Genomic DNA, 16,877 nt, shown 5'->3' on the forward strand with positions numbered 1-16,877 from the left:
TGGGAGTGGACTTTGAGACCCTCTTCCTAGCCATATGGGGAACAGTCTTCTATCTGCCTTGGATGAAGATATAGAGCTCATAGCTCCTCCAGCTTCATGTCTGCCTAGATCCCACCTTGATAATAATGGACTGAGCCTCTGAACCTGTAAGCCAGTTCCAATTAAATGCTGTCCTTTATCAGAGTTGCCTTGGTCATGGTGTCTGTTCACAGCAGTAAAACTCTAAGACAGAAGTTGGTACTGGGAGTGGGATATTGCTGTGATAGGCCTGACCTTACTTTTGTTGGGAAGAATGTGGATTTGGGGACTTGAAAAGCAGTGGAATGCTTTAAGTGGGGCTTAATGGGCTATCCTAGTAGGAATATGGAAGACTGTTGCTGGGAGTGATTTGAACGTATAGACTTGGTCAAAGAGGTTTCAGTGGAGAAGGATTTTAGTATGTGACCTAGAGACTGTTTTTGTGGTATTTTGGTGAAGAAAGTGGCTGCATATAGTCCTTGTCTGAAAAGTCTACGTGAGACTCAGGTAAAGAGATTTATTCTAATTGCATTGACAAAGGAAGTCTCAAAAAAGTCCAGTAGAGACTTTGTTCTATGGTTTAGTCTTATGAAGAATACTCTGATCAAGCATACAAACTTAAAAAGAAAAAATTTAAGGGGTTGGGGATTTAGCTCAGTGGTAGAGCGCTTGCCTAGGAAACGCAAGGCCCTGGGTTCGGTCCCCAGCTCCAAAAAAAAGAACCAAAAAAAAAAAAAAAATTTAAAATGTTTGGTTCAAATTAGACAAGATGGATGAAGCAAAGAAGTGCAGACCGACAGGAGCCGGATGTAGATCTCTCCTGAGAGACACAGCCAGAATACAGCAAATACTGAGGCGAATACCAGCAGCATACCACTGAACTGAGAATAGAACCCCCGTTGAAGGAATCAGAGAAAGGACTGGAAGAGCTTGAAGGGGCTCGAGACCCCATATGTACAACAATGTCAAGCAACCAGAGCTTCCAGGGACTAAGCCACTACCTAAAGACTATACATGGACTGACCCTGGACTCTGACCCCATAGGTAGCAATGAATATCCTAGTAAGAGCGCCAGTGGAAGGGGAAGCCCTGGGTCCTGCTAAGACTGAACCCCCAGTGAACTAGACTGGTGGGGGGAGGGCGGCAATGGGGGGAGGGTTGGGAGGGGAACACCCATAAGGAAGGGGAGGGGGGAGGGGGATGTTTGCCCGGAAACCGGGAAAGGGAATAACACTCGAAATGTATATAAGAAATACTCAAGTTAATTAAAAAAAAATGTTTGGTTCAAAGAGTAAAAGGGTACCAGGCAGTGCAATGGAGCTAAATCCTGTGTTTAAGGAAATAAACAGATTAAGGGGGTGGTGACCTTGGGGCAACATCCCACCCAGCTAAATTTAGGTCCAGGCATGGTAGTACAAGCCTTTAATCCCAGGAGACAGAGGCCAGCAGATTACTTAGTTCAAAGCCAGCCTGTTAGAGAGCAAATTCCAGGGGGGAAAAAAAGAGCTTAAGTTCAGGTGTGGTGATGTACCCATTTAATCCTAGCATTCCAGAAAGAGAGCCATGCAGATCTCTGAGTTGAAGGTCACTCTACAGAGCAAGTTCCAGGACAGCCAAGCATGGGCAGTGATGGAAACCACTGGAAAACAGAAAGTTGTTGATAATGTAATAGAACAAGGTGGTCATGTTCTAGCCCCCGCAGGCAGCAGAACTTGGCAGCTCTGACTTTAGAGTCAAGAGTAGAAGGGACTACTGGGCAATTGATGCTGGTCAGCTGTAGCTAAGAAATTAGTGGTGATTAAGAAGAGACCAGCATCACTGAGGTGAAATCTGGGAAGTGTTTTCTGAGAGCACAAAGAAGCTGTGTTCCAGAGATTGCCAAGCTTGTACCTCATGCTGCAGCTCTACTTGGTAATGTATAAGAGTCACCCAGGTGGTACTGGTTTTGAAGGCATGAGGGAGTCCTGGAGAGAAGCTGAGGCTTGGCACTGTGAGAGGCCATGGAAGGCCATTGGTGAAAGTGCAGCCTCAGTTGCAGTTGATAACCCAGGACTGAAGGAGTCATGCAAAGGGGTTGAGGCTTGGCACCATGAAGGGAACTTATGAGGTACTATTTACTGGTGAAGTCTAGTTGCAGCAGAAGACCCCAGTACCATGGGATGACCACCAAGAACAGCAGCAGCAGTGGAGTAGAGTCAGAGTCTAGAGTGCTACTGAGGACAGAACTGGAGAAGTGACCCAAGCCCTTTTGAGAAGCCCAGAAGATTGTGTGTGGATCCCAGACATTGGAACAAGAATCTGTGAGGTTGAAGTAGCCTTGCAAAACCTAAGATATTAGAGATGCCAGAGCTGTGGGATGCCTGCCGAGGAAAGCTGCTCACAGCAGTGGAAGCAGCCCAAGAGAAAGAAATTTGTTGTAGTTAAGAAAGATGAAAGGAGTTGAACATTAGACATGGAGATGCAGGGTTTGAGTTTGCCCAGCTCAATAGTGTCTACAACACAAGTTTCCTTTGTGTGTTTGAGAATGAACACACACACACACACACACACACACACACACACACACACACACGCAAGTGCATGTACATGTATGTGCAACATGATAATGTTTCTGTAAAACATTACTTTAAAAAAATCAAAACCAAGCTTATGGCTGTTTAAAGACAGAATGTCACCAATTCCAGAGCCATAGACTTTTGGGGGCAAGCTCTGTTTCAGCTCTGGGTTGCTCACAAACTGTGGCTTTAGGTCACAATCTATGGCAAAATCTTCAGGTTTGCTCATGAGGTTTGCTGCAGAAACAGTCCCACCCGTCTTCTAGAGGAAAGACATGAGATGCATCTGCCTCTGAGGGCCCTGAAGCTGCGGGTACAAGCACAGAATCTTCAGGATGTGGAGAACACTGTTCCTTGCAGAACTGCAGGGGGCCAGGAGCACTGGGAGTAATGATCTACCTGCAAACTGACAGGAGTGTGGAGGCCACCACCACCCTCCTTGTTGCAAATGTCCTTTTGAAATATGTTCTAGGCTACAGCTCCTGTCCTATTAATTATGTCACAAACCCAGTAAAGCTGAATAATTAATGATCGTGGGGCACTTGCAGCTATAAGATGTCATGTAAATGTTAAGGAGTACAAATTACTCCATGCATTAGGTAGATATGGTGCCTTACGCGTATTCCACCGTGGGAAGGTGAATGTCTAGGGAAGCTAAAGACTTTCTGTTGGGTTTTCCTCGGAAGGCTAGACTGTTTTAAACACATTTTAGGAGACTTGGGTTTCTATATCCTGCAGCATTTGAAATACCAACGGCTGACTGCCACTTGCAGCCATGAAAATGAAGTCACCTACTGCATTTTGGTAAAAGTTTTGTTTTTTGTTATTTATTCTCTCTAGCCGAAGGCAGTTTGGACCCAAGGGCAAAGAAGAGGTGAAGATCATTGAGCACCAAATGCAGGCACTGAGGCTGATGTCTCACCTGGCCACAGCCCTGGCCCTGACCTTCACCAGCAGGTGAGATGGCTCTGGGGATGCTTCTCTCCAAGGAAGCCTTGGGGAGGGGGTGTAAGACACAAGACTCATTTCTGTGAGCAGGAAAGGGCCTTGGTGGGGTGGGAGAAGCTGATCCCAAATGCAAGGCAAAACCCCAAATTAACTTAGTGTCCAGAGTGTGGAATCCACCAAGAATTCATGGATCTACAACAACAGATGGGAGCTGTACTGATGGCTCAGCACTAAAAGCATGGCTGATCTTCCAGAGGATCTGGGTTCGAGTCCCACTCACATGGTGGCTCATAACCATTATGAGCTAAGGAAACTCTTAGTTATGTTTTAATGCTGTGGACAGACACCATGTAATTGTGTAATTGTGGACAACCTGTAATTGGGGCTGGCTTACAGGTTCAGAGGTTCAGTCTGTTATCAAGGTGGGAACATGGCAGCATCCAGGTAGGCATGGGGCTGGAGGAGCTGAGAGTTCTACATCTTCATCCAAGGTAGTCAGGAGAAGACTGTTTCCCACATGGCTAGGAGGAGGATCTCAAAGCCCTCCTCCCATCACACACACACAGTGACACACTTCCTCCAACAAGGCCACACCTATCCAAAAGGCCACACCCACTCCAACAAGGCCACACCCCCTAATAGTGCCACTTCCAGGGCCAAGCATATTAACACCACCGCATTCCACTTCTGGCCCCCATAAGCTTATTCAAACATATGAGTCTGTGGGGGCCATACCAAGCCATACATAATGCAAAATACATTTAGTTCAACCCCAAAAGTCTCATAGTCTATCACATAGCCTATTAGATCCCAGTTTCAGGGGATCTGTGAGCTCTGTGGTCACAAGGCACTCTCATGGTGCACAGATATGAACGTAGGCAAAGCAGTAGGGCACATAAAATAAAATAAACAAGCAAAAAATAATAAAAGTAGAAGAGAAAAAGTGACAGATTTGAACAGTTAATACCTTCACCTTCTGGTACAGTTTCTAATGGACAGTGAAGCTAACAGCCAGATCAAGGCATGCATGTTAGGGAGAGGCCGGTGCTGAATAAAGTCATGGTCAAGGCACCGTAAGTGCACTGCATGTTACCTTCACCACAGGCTTCACAGCATTTTGCCTTAATTTATGTGTATGACTATTAGCCTGCATGTATGTATGTGCACCACATGTGTGCCTGGAAACTAAACGGGACTGAAGAGGGCATGCGATACACCAAAACCGCGGTTACAGATATTCTGAACCATTATGAGTACTGGGAACAAACCTGGGTCCTCTGGAAGAGCAGCGAGTGCTCTGAGCGGCTGAGCCACCTTTACAGCCCTCTCCACAGGCTTTGAATGGAGCTGTCAGATGCTCGTCTCCCAGCCCAGGGACAGGGTTGTGCGTCACTGCAATCCCTCCGTCCTAAACACAAGAAACTTCCAGGTTTGCCTAAGATCACAGAACCCAAGAGGATGTGGACAGTGGGGCTGCCGAGGTCAGCTCCTGGGTAACTTACAGCCCATGTTTGTTGGAAAACGTACAGGGTGACGAATGAGCCCGGTTATAAGATTGCTCTGCTAGACCCTGCCATGTCTGATGTGCTGCTGACCTGTGTGGTGCCAGAGTCCTTGGGCCTGGCTGGGATCTTCTTAAAACCCGAGGCAGGGGGAGTACCGAGAATGAAAAAGAAAAATCACTGTTTTAGTCCAAGCTACATGATGAAATCAGAAATCACTCACGCCCAACATGTGTTACGTCGAAGTTTCTGAACCTTCCTCCCAGTACTGGGGTGTCCCAGCATGCTGTTCTGTGATAAACCAGTAACCAAAAGCAAATTGGGAGGAAAAGATTCATTTGCTCACAAGTCTGTATACTTATCCATTCTTGAGGTAAGTCAAGGCAGAAACTATGGAGGAACTGCTTACCGGCTCGCTCCCCCTGGCTTAGTCAGCTTGCTTTCTTATACAACCCAGGATCACTTGCTGAGTAGGGCTGACGCCCACAGTGGGTTAGGCCCTCCCACATCAGCGATCGATCAAGAAAGTGGCCCAAAGCCTGGCCTACAGGTCAATTCGATGAAGGTAGTCTCTCTTTCCAGCTGACAAACACTGACCAGCGTACAGGACTGAACCATGGCTGCTGTGCGTGCTGGGCTAGCATAGGACCAAGCTACTTTTCCCCTGAATTTAGGTAGAGTAAAATGCACAAATTGTAGTGTGAAGTTAAGTGAGTGTGGGCACATATGAACTGTTGTGTAGCAAACATTCTAAGTATAAACCATTTTCGTCACCCCAGTGAGCTCCCTGGGTCCCTTAAGTTGAACCCCACTTCATCACCATAGCTAAGACAATGCACATTCTGATTTCTATTCCTGTAGCTTGGTGTGATTCACTCCAGTAGAGATGAACCTCAGTTCTAACTTTAGGATTCAAGGTGGGAAATGGCAGGCGATTGACACAAATGGATACCCAATCACAGAGCCGTTATTGTGTGTCAGGTGTGGTACTGTGCTGTGTTGTCAAACCCATCACCAACCCAACTGCTCCATGGGCTTCTGAATTCTTGACTGTTGCCTGCTTGTTGTGTGAGTGCAAGCACATGTATGTTGTGCATAGGAGGAGGTCAGAGGTCAACCTCAGGGGCTTCCCTTCCTTCAGCTTCTAAGGAAGTAGCACATTCCAGTTCATGGCAGCTTGGCCGACCTATACCTATTTGAATTTACCACCAGCAGCCTCTTGCCTGAGACAAAGTCTGAGTTCTCACTGGGACTCTCAAGTATCTTCTGTTCTAGAGAAGCTAAAGTTGTATTGTGTGGAAAGTCTTCCCTCTGGCACAGGCCCTGTCTACCTGTCCTCTCTTCTGTTGAGTCTACTGACTCCAAGCTCCATCCCTGGGCTCACACACCTCCTGCCAGCCCCCTCCCATCAGCACCTGCTGCATTCATCCCCCACACTCTTGCTGTCAGTCTCTTAGACAAAGCTCTTCCAAGCCACCTCCTGGAATCCTTGCACAGTTACTCTTGGTTGAGGACCTGACTTGTGTGAGAAGTTGCGGGTCATTAATTTGGTGTCTTCATATCTCACAGTGCCTGACTCTGCATAGGTTGATTCAACTAAGGGGATGAAGTTACCTTGTTCAGTGACATCACATTTGGCTAAGGCATTGGTTAGAGTTTTGCATTTAAACTATCCTGATAGTCTGTGAAGGAGGGATTTCATGTTGTGAAGTTCGGAAGTTCCTGGTCAGGGAAACAGGGGATGGAGACCTCCCTTTGGAACTATCTAGTGAGATTTGCTTTGAAAAGAAATCTCCTGGCTTAGAAAGAAACTAACAACTTTTAAAAAATCCTATGTGTAGTGCACCAGCTCTAAAGAATGTCTGGGTCTGCCTCTTATTTACTCATGACCCAACGGGCATCTCGAGCAGTCTGGGCTGGGTTCCAGACCAGTGGTGGAGGAAAGGGTGTGGAAACACTCATGTAGCTGTCTTTCGGATGGATTTAGTCATTCTCTAGAGAAATCTTCCCACTGTGAGGGCACACTTCAGATAACTGCTAGTGCATACTCACGTGCTCATAGTGTACCAGGCCCCGCCTTAAGATTTCTCATGCACTGACTCTTTCAACACCTTGAGATACCTCAACAGAGCAGAAGTTTGGTGTGTGTGTGTGTGTGTGTGTGTGTGTGTGTGTGTGTGTGTGTGTGTCTATGCGCACACACACACACTTTTAAATACAGAGGCCAGAGGGGCACATTGGGTGACTTTTTCTATCTCTGTCCACTTTATTTACTTGAAACAAAGCCTCCACTGGACAGGGTGCTCACTCGCTGTTTGGGGTAGGCAGGCTGGCCAGTAAGCTCTAGGGATCTTCTGCCTCTCCCTCCAACACTGAGGTTGCAGGCACATATGCCTTTGCTATGTTTTACTTTTTAACATGGGTCCTGGGGATTCAAGCTAGGCTGTCTGGCCAGCAAGCCTGGGGAATCTGCCTGTCTCTGCACCCAACACTAGCTAGCCATTCCCTTGCTACATATTTACCTGAGAGAAAAGAAGCCATGTGCCTGCTTTACGGTGTACACATAAAATTTCACAGCCACTTTATCTGTAATAGTGCCAAACAGGAAATAAATGAAGTGTTCATTAATAAGCAAACACACAACCAAAGGGTAGTATATGCACTACATAAAATGGAATAGTAATTGTCAGGAGAGAATAGCAGTGACTAGTCAGTGTTGTAACAAGGATGGCTCTCAAGGCAAAGCACTAATTTATATAAGGAAAGCACAACACGTGCGATACAGTCCTATAAAAGTAAGTCTATAGGGCTGGAGAGATGGCTCAGCGGTTAAGAGCACCCGACTGCTCTTCCAGAGGTCATGAGTTCAATTCCCAGCAACCACATGGTGGCTCACAACCATCTGTAAAGAGATCTGATGCCCTCTTCTGGTGTGTCTGAAGACAGCTACAGTGTACTTATATATAATAAATGAATAAATAAAAAAAAAATTAAAAAAAAAAAAAGTAAGTCTATAATGAGTGGCAAAGAACCTGTCCATGGTGACCTTGGGATGGGGCTGGAGGGAGGGATAGACTGCAGAAATGTGTAGGTAATTTTGCGGTGCTGTTGAAAGTGTTTGGTGGCTTGACAGTCTCGTTAGAATATACAGCCATCAGATCTGTTTAAAAGGCTTGTTTTAAATTATTCCCCAATAATGTTGATAAGAAAAAAAGCTTTAAGATGAAACCAGTAATGGAGCTTATGACGTGTGTAGAAGCTCTACCTCTCAGTATACATTATCCCTGGCTCTCTCTTTATGTATAAGCAATCTGGGTAGTGTAATGGATGGGAAAATGAAATGAAAGTGCTCTATAAGGAAAACATTCCCGCATCACCCTCACAGCGACACAATATTTTTTGAGGGAAATATGATAGCCAAAATATATATTTTAAGGCCTAGAACGATCACTAAAATTAATGTAGTCTGTGCTGGTTAATTGCCCAGATCAGACTGTCCTGTGGGAGCACTGTGATGACTAATGTGGAAGGGTCCAGCCCACTGCGGGCGTGTCACCCCCTGGGCAGCCTCTCCTGCATTACATAAGGAAAGTGGCTGAGCAGTGGCAGGTGAGCACCAGTACACAGCGTCCTTCGTGGTTTTTCTGCTTCGGGTTCCCGCTTAGAGTCCCTGCTCTGACTCACGAGATGATGGATTGTTCTCTGGAGGTGTTAGCCAAGTAAACCCTTTCTTCCCCAAGTTACTTTTGTTCATGGTGTTCATCCCAGCAGCAGAAAGCGAACTAGAACATAGTTTAAAAGTCAATAGTGGATATCTAGTTTCTCATCAGAGCTCATAAATTCCCCCCCATTAAAAGTTAATGAATAGAGACAATACTAATTAATATCCCAAACTGGATCTAAACCATGTGATCATACTTCAAAGTACTAGTCTGAAAACTTCAGTGAGTTTTAGATCCTAGTACTGTTCTACACTTAGCATCTTGGCCTCCCTTGACTTTAATGCCCATGTCTAAGGCTTTTTCTGTATCCTAGAGTTTGGCTGAATAAAGACGGTTCAGCAAAGCTTCACACTCGCCTTCAGTTATACAGTAACCTGTTTTTAATTCTTTTTTAGTTTTTATATTTATTCTTACTTTTTTTACTTATTCACTTTACATCCTGCCCTCTACCCCTTTCCTGTCACCTCCTCCTCCCACAATCCTTTCCATCCCCCCTCCCATATCCTCTCAATGGGTAAGGGCTCCCTGGGTATCCCCTCCTCCCTGGCACATCAAGTCTCTGTGAGGCAAAGTGCATCCTCTCCCACTGAGTCCAGACAAGGCAACCCAGTTAGGAGAACATATCCCACAGACAGGCAATAGCTTTTGGAACAGCCTCTGCTCCAGTTGTTCAAACCCACATGAAGACCAAGCTGCACATCTGCTACATATGTGCAGGAAGGCCTAGGCCCAGCCCATGTATGTTCTTTGGTTGTTGGTTCAGTCTGTAAAAGCCCCAAGGGCCCAGGTTAGTTAACTCTGTTGGTCTTCTTGTGGAGTTCCTATCTCCCTTGAGGCTGCAATCCTTCCTTCTGTTATTCCCTAAGAGTCCCCAAACTCAGTCCACTGTTTGCCTATGGGTGTCTGTATCTGTCTAGTAAACTGCTGGGCAGTAACTTGTTTTTGTAAAAGAAACTGAAGATGAGACCACAGTGAAGATATTTAAAGAAGAAAGAGAAAGAAAACCTGGCCTTCTTTAACTATGGCCTTTTGAGGAGATAGGAGGACCCACAGTGGGAGACCACCAAACATGACAGGGTACAGTAGTTGAACCCACAGATAGTTGAAAAGTAAAAAAACTGGTAAAAATCATTTTAGAGAAGGAATTAGTCATAATCTGCATTCGCTTCCGGCTACTGCTCAACTATGCCTATCTCTGGGAGTCCATTCCAATGCCCAGTGGATGCCTAGAGCCATGAATGATAGCAAACTCTACATATACTATACGTCTCCATAAAACTATATTTATCTATAATGCCTATAATACATTTATGTAATTCATAAAATTAGGTAAGAAATTAACCACGATAACCAATAATAAAATAATACAATTATAGCTATGTATTGTGAAGATGTTCTGTGGATATGGCCAATGTCTTTCAATGCCTGATTGTACTGCTCCTGCAGTTCTTACGATGTGAGTTGGTGCAGTGCCTGTGAGGCGAGCAGGTGAGGGATGAAACAGGCATTGCATACAGTGTCGGGCAAAGGTTACCTGCATATAAGCACCAACACAGGACAACGGGCAGTTGGATAACTAAGACTCCTACGAGGCTCTAGTGAGTGGTTGGGATGGATACGGTATGGACAGTGTGTGAGAGATCATTTGTGTTCCAGATAAGGGGCAGAGAGATGCTGGGAGGTTTTAGCTGCCCAGAGACGTGTTCAGTTTGAAACCTACAGATTGTTTGGTTTTGGAATCTTCCATTGAGTATTTTCAGATCCTAGTCGACCACACTTAAGTCAGACTGTGGAATCCATAGACTTGGTGTCCTAAAGCAGCACAGAGCTGTGCTTTACAGTTCTGGGAGCTGGGGATGCTTAAAATCAGGGAATCACAAGTCTACCTCTCTTTGGAAGGATTTAGGGAGAACCCACATCCTTGAGCTTTTTAAAGCTTCTTGGGGCCACTTGTCCTGCTCCCTCCTTCCAGCCTCGAAGCCAGCAATGCCCACTCGCTTCCTAGTGCTGCCTCTCTGACTCCTCCTTCCCTCCTCTGCTCTGTCTGATTCCCTCTCGTACACAGACACTTCTGTTTGCATTAGCCCAGCTGTGTACCCCAGGTCTCTAATCACATCTCCCAAGTCCCCTTGCCACGTGAGATGACTTATGCACAGGTTCCAGAGGTAGGAATATACCCTTCTTTGGGGATCATCACTCTACTATAGTACTATACAATCCAGAATTCCGGAAGGGGGGGGACTTTAAATGAGTGGCACATTCACAAGGTATGCAAAACTTTTGGAAAATAATGTAGAACCAGACCTATGTATAGGCAGAGAAGAAGAGAGAGAAGCATGGTGCAGAGAGGGAGGCCAGCATTAGCAATGGAGCTTAGGAATTGACTGCAGAAAGGCAAACCTGGGCAGAAGTAAAGGAGAGCCTTCAAATGGGGACAAGTAGAGACCGGTGGTTGCAGGCTCAGAGGCAGTGCCTGAAGAGTTTTGTAGAGGATCCTGGGTAATAACTGGGGTTCATTGATGCTTCTTTCACATGGGTTTGACACACTACCACATCCACCACACATCTCTACTTTGCCTTACAGGCATGCAGGCCACATCTTGGATGAAGACATCCTCCAGGGAAGGGAGCTCATCAACAGACGCTCGCTACAGGCACTGATGGCTGGGCTGAAAGCCTACAGCACTTGGGAGACTGTCCGCTGCCTACAGGACTGTCGTGAATGCACTGGAGGCATGGTGAGCCCCTAAGATAGCAGGCCTGCCCGGTGGTCACCAGATCTGCAGGGTTCTGCACCGTACAGTGTGTGTCAGGGAGCGGGATGTGTTGGACCAAAGCAAGTCTTTGAATCTTAAGGACACTGTCACTGCTACCATACTCTGGGTACTTAATATTAGCCTGTGACCTGTGCTTACCATCTTATATGGTGTTGCAAGCACTGATGGGGAAATGCTTGGCATGCTATAGCTGGCCATGAAGATCGCTGGCAAATGTCATTGAACTTGAAGGTTGTGGTGACAGGATAGGAAATGGCTACTGAAGATTCAGATGATCAAAGTTCTGCCCCAGGATTAAGTCCCATGGGGAGAACACAGGAAATGACTGTCCCCAGCTCCAGGAAGAAAGAAACAGAGCATTTACAGGCTGCAGCAGTGTCCCCAGCTCTAGATCTTAGCCTGGACTGTGACGTAAGGGGCATTGGGGGTGAGATAGTGCAATGTGCGTCTCTGGGAGTCGAGGGGGCTCAGAGAATAGCTGCACTGTGTTGCTTGTTCCTGGGATCTGTTTGTCCCAGATAGGCATGGATGATGGACCAAAGAGACTGTTCTGCCCAAGTCCAGCTTGGTGAGCCAGTGAGTGAGTCTGCTGTGGTTATCTAGAGAAGCACGGGTGGCAAAGGCATCCACATCACTGAAAAGCTCACCACTGGATTCCGGATGTGTGCTAACATGCCTGGGATTGTGTGAGTTCTGGGATTTGAGTTCAGGTCTTCATGCTACATAGCAAATGCATAGTCCCACAGTAATGTTTAGTTTGTACACAATTCTTGCTAATTGTGCAACCCTTGCTTCTGTCTTGGTATATTTCTCTCTATCCCTCCTCTGCCCTCCCTGACCCACCCTCCCCCATTCCCTGGGTATGGGTGACATCCATGAAAATTGAATCTCTGGGGTCCCCACCCCCCACTACCCCGCACAGTTTTCATGCAACCCTCTCCAAAAAAGTCTCCTCTCCCCAGTAACTGCCTTTTACTTTTATCACTTTAGAGCAGGATCTTGTGAGCTGTGAGCTTTTGTTCACTTTCTGGGCCTGGCAAGGTTTGGAGCTTCTGAGTCTTATGAACCTCCTTTCTCCGGAAAGGAGTGTTCAGTTTGGAGAAACATGTACAGAATAGAATGGGGTCTGTATCAGGTTCTCCCACAATTCTGAGAGCTGAGTAGGATTCAAGAAAACTGTATTAGACAAAGGCAGTAAAAAAGGAGAGCCAACACGGTGTGTGTGTGTGTGTGTGTGTGTGTGTGTGTGTGTGTGTGTGTGTGCGCACGCGCACGATATGTGGATATGGTGTTGTGGGTCTGTGACTCAGTGGTTAGACATTGGCTGTGGCAGTAATCAGGGTTCAGCTCAAATGGAAAAACAATATTGATAACCTCTGGAAATGTAACATTTCAGCCACACATAGTCTGAATTCAATAGTTCCTGCAGCTCCCAAAGGACACTTTCCAGAAAAGAGGGAAGGGAAACACTTAATGGACGTTTGATCTAAATCTGATGCTGAATTTACTTGAATATTGCCTAAAATATCTGTATCTAAAAAGAAGGAAGAAAAGTTGTAGCTTTAATAGAGAAAGGGTCAAGAGAAAGTCAAGGACAGTTCTAGAAAATCAAAGGGGAAGGATGTTTGGAAATGCTGTTCCCTGGAGTTGGGGAACCCTGTGGAGAGATAAATGGAAGAGGATAGAATTGCTGGCTCATCAGAAAGCCAGAGTGGCTAAGTAGAAGTGTGCCCAGTGTATTCGTGTGTCCTCTCAGCAGGATGTTTTGTGGGAGACCCCTGGGGAAGGGTGAAGGAGGAACAATGACCTCTGACATTGGAGTGAGTCCTCCTGTGCCAGATCCTCCAGGATAGCCAGGGCAGTGGCTTGTTCTGACTTTTCTTAGAGACCCAACAAATCAAAAGACCGCTTTCCCCGTTAGAGCTTGCTTTCCCTTCAGAGAGGAGGGTGGCAGCCTCTGGGAACAGAACTCAGGATTCCAGAGCAAGGCTGGGTGAAGAGGTGGGAGGTAGAATCTGAAGGGATCAGGCAGTGATGGGAGGCTGTTCACAGGGATGGTCAGGCACAGCTGGCTTAGACGGTGTCCCTCTGAGAGATACCTCAAAGGCCCTCTCATCCACCTGTGATCTTCCAACCATCTTGCATTCCTCCTTTGGCTTACCCTCTCTGTGTTTGAATGTAGTCTGTTTTCACTAAAACACGTTGGGCCTTGGCTCCCTAATGCACTGGGATTGAAGTGACGGGGCTGTTAAAAGCATTTGGGATTGTGAAAGGTTTTCTTGATAGAGTACAGATGAAATTGTAAGCTTTGAATCATGCTTGGTCTTTCTGGCTACTGACCTCTCTCCCTCATCCTGAAGCTGGCTAAGACCCTATTTAGGAGTTACCTCATGAAGATAAAACATGCTTCAGTGGCCAGGAAGTCCCATGGAATTTGGGATATTTGCATCAAGGAGACCAAACGTTTGGGAAGTCACAGGTTTTAGGAGACTTGTGCTGTGAGCTGGAGGTAGATAATCATTGTACCCTGTGTCATTTCTCCAGGACCTCTGTGCCAGGATCAGGGGTGAACGAAAACCAAGTGTGTACTTCTAGGGTGTGCAGCATGCAAAGTGGCTAAGGACTAAGCAGGGACCAACTGATAGACCTGTGGACAGAGGGACTGACGGACAGAGGGGAGTGAGTGATGAAAGGAGTGGGTGGGTGTCCTGCGTATCCACTTTCTCTCGTTCTTACAACTTTGTGAAACTTGTCCCCTCTCACCTTTCTGTGCGTAGTTGTTATTTTACCTCAGATACTTAAGGGATTTGGGAGTGTGTGGGTTTGCTCATGTGTGTGCGTGTAGAAGCTACTGGTTGATGTTGGATGTCTTCCTCAATCCCTACCCTCGCCTTTTGTTAGTTAAATTTCCTTTCAACACCTTTGTATATGGCTATGATGCATCTAATTATTCTTACCCTTGCCGTATTCTCCCTCCTTCCCATCGCTGCTCGTTTTGCCTCTTTCCTACAACCCCCTTTTCTACATTTATATCTTTTGTTTTATTTTGTGACCCAACAAGTTTAAGCAAGGCTACCTGTACAACTGTGGTTGCAGAAGTATACTTTGGAGCCTGGAGGGTATACGACTGAAGGTCACGATGTCTCCTACTCCAACATCCATCAATGATCAATAGTTCTCCAGGGATGGAGGGGCCTCTGAGTCCTCCCCATCCATGGGTGACTACTGACAAACCCAGCTTTGTTCAGGCGCATTGCAGGCGATCTCTGCTACCCTGCATTCATGAATTCTGTGTCACACTCCGAAAACAGTGTTTTTGTAGCCCTTCTTTCCAACACCTGGCTCTTCTATTCTTTCTACCACCTCTTCTGAGTAGTCTCTGAGCTTGAATAAATGATATAAATATTTATGGCTACGTGCTTGTCAGTCATGGCTAGAGAAGCCACAAGTCTCTTTCACTGCAAGATCCAGTGATCCAGGCTTAGAGTAGAGTAGTATGTATCTATTATGTATAAATGTAAATATTTAGAAGATAGTATTATGGAATGTCAACTTATGAAAACGGCAGTAGTGAATCCTCCCATCTGTGTCCCAGGGACTATGACTTCCTAGCCACGAGTTTTTGAACAGGTTTAAAGTCCCAATCATGAATTCTCTCTATAGCCGTAAATCTATTCAGGTATCTGTCATTTACCCCTGTAACAGTCACGCCCCTAATGCTCCAGTGATTGCATTTTGCATGGAAGGTTGGAATTATGGTTTCAACTTTTCTCCTCTGGAAGCTTCCAGCACCTTCCAGCAGGCAGTAGAAACAGGAGAAAGGGGCTTACAGTTCAGTTCCAGCTTTATTTTTCTATGTCCTGCCACCAGCATGTGTCCCACCTTATTTCTGGAGACTGAATCTTTTTCTGAACATGGAGATCACTGATTTGGTAGATAGGCTGGTCAGTAAACTCCAGAAATCCACTTGCCTCTCCAGGGCTGGGATTACAGGTGCATTCACCACACACAGCTGCACCTGTATCATCTCTCCAAGACTGGGATTACAGGTGCATTCACCACACACAGCTGCACCTGCCTCACCTCTCCAGGGCTGGGATTACAGGTGCATTCACCACACACAGCTGCACCTGCCTCACCTCTCCAGGGCTGGGATCACAGGTGCATGTCACCACACACAGCTGCACCTGCCTCACCTCTCCAGGGCTGGGATTACAGGTGCATTCACCACACACAACTGCACCTGCCTCACCTTTCTAGGGCTGGGATTACAGATGCATTCACCATACACAGCTGTACCTGCCTCACCTCTCCAGGGCTGGGATTACAGGGCGCATTTACCACACACAGCTGCACCTGTCTCACCTCTCGAGGGCTGGGATTACAGATGCATTCACCATACACAGCTGCACCTGCCTCACCTCTCCAGGGCTGGGGTCACAGGTGCATTCACCACACATAGCTTTCTGCCTGGGTGATGGCTATCTGAAGTCAGGTTCTCATGCTTAGACAACAGATACTTTACTGACTGAGTCATCATGACTTTTTATAGAGAAACCATCAGCGTTGGCCTTATGTCAGTCATATTCAGAGCACGAGTGCCCCACTGGCAGCTCATTTGAGGGGGATGACAAATGTGATGTCATGTCTAGTATGGGAGCAGGAAACTTGAGAAGAGGAGGAAAAATCATATCATGTGCTAAGATATAAACCTTTCTGGCAATAGTCTTGACTTCTTCTTTCTTACTACAAGCAGTCCTCCTAACTTATGAGAGGCCCCCCTCTTAACTGCTGGCTTTCATGTTTGTCACTGTTACCTAGAATGAGTGTCATCTAGGGAAGGCATGCCATTTCCTCAGTGAAGCAGTTTTAAAACCACACGCGCTATGTTTCTTTTCCCAAGTGCGAAAGCAGTGCATACCTGCTCTACACCCACTGTAGAAGGTTTTGGAAATATAGAAAAGCACGAGGAAGGAAGTAGATAGATGCTACACCCGTGCTTCTAAGCAATGACTGGTTTCTGAGCCACATTCTTGCCATGCACTGTGTGTGTTTAAAGTGTGATAAGCTCTGGCCCCTGAGACAATAAGGACAATGCTTCGGATCTCACTTACGTGAGTGTTAGTGCCTGGTACCACGTATGACGGATGTGTAACACAATTTAACCAACTATGGTGGGTTGAGGACACTTGGCCCATGGAAAGTGCTACTATTAGGAGGTGTGGCAGCCTTGTGGGTGGAAGAGTGTCACTGTGGAGTGGAGGCGGGCTTTGAGGGCTCCTATACCTCAAGCTCCACCTGGTGCAGAAAAGCTAGTCTTCACCTAGAGGTCTTCAGATCAAGGTGCAGACCTCT

At 46.4% G+C, this 16,877-nt stretch overlaps 1 protein-coding gene across 2 annotated transcripts in view; it reads left to right on the forward strand.

Annotated features, from left to right (window-relative positions):
- Nucleotides 1–16,877, forward strand: part of Acoxl (acyl-CoA oxidase-like) — a 305,952-nt gene that overhangs the window by 142,759 nt on the left and 146,316 nt on the right. For both annotated transcript variants that reach the window (NM_001106508.2, NM_001415677.1), the window contains 2 exons: nt 3,414–3,530; nt 11,330–11,483. In NM_001106508.2, coding sequence (NP_001099978.1) covers nt 3,414–3,530; nt 11,330–11,483 — 271 coding nt within the window. The remainder of the gene's footprint in view (nt 1–3,413; nt 3,531–11,329; nt 11,484–16,877) is intronic.

This window comes from Rattus norvegicus, chromosome 3 (genome assembly GCF_036323735.1).
Source record: "Rattus norvegicus strain BN/NHsdMcwi chromosome 3, GRCr8, whole genome shotgun sequence".
Taxonomy (NCBI): Eukaryota; Metazoa; Chordata; class Mammalia; order Rodentia; family Muridae; genus Rattus; species Rattus norvegicus.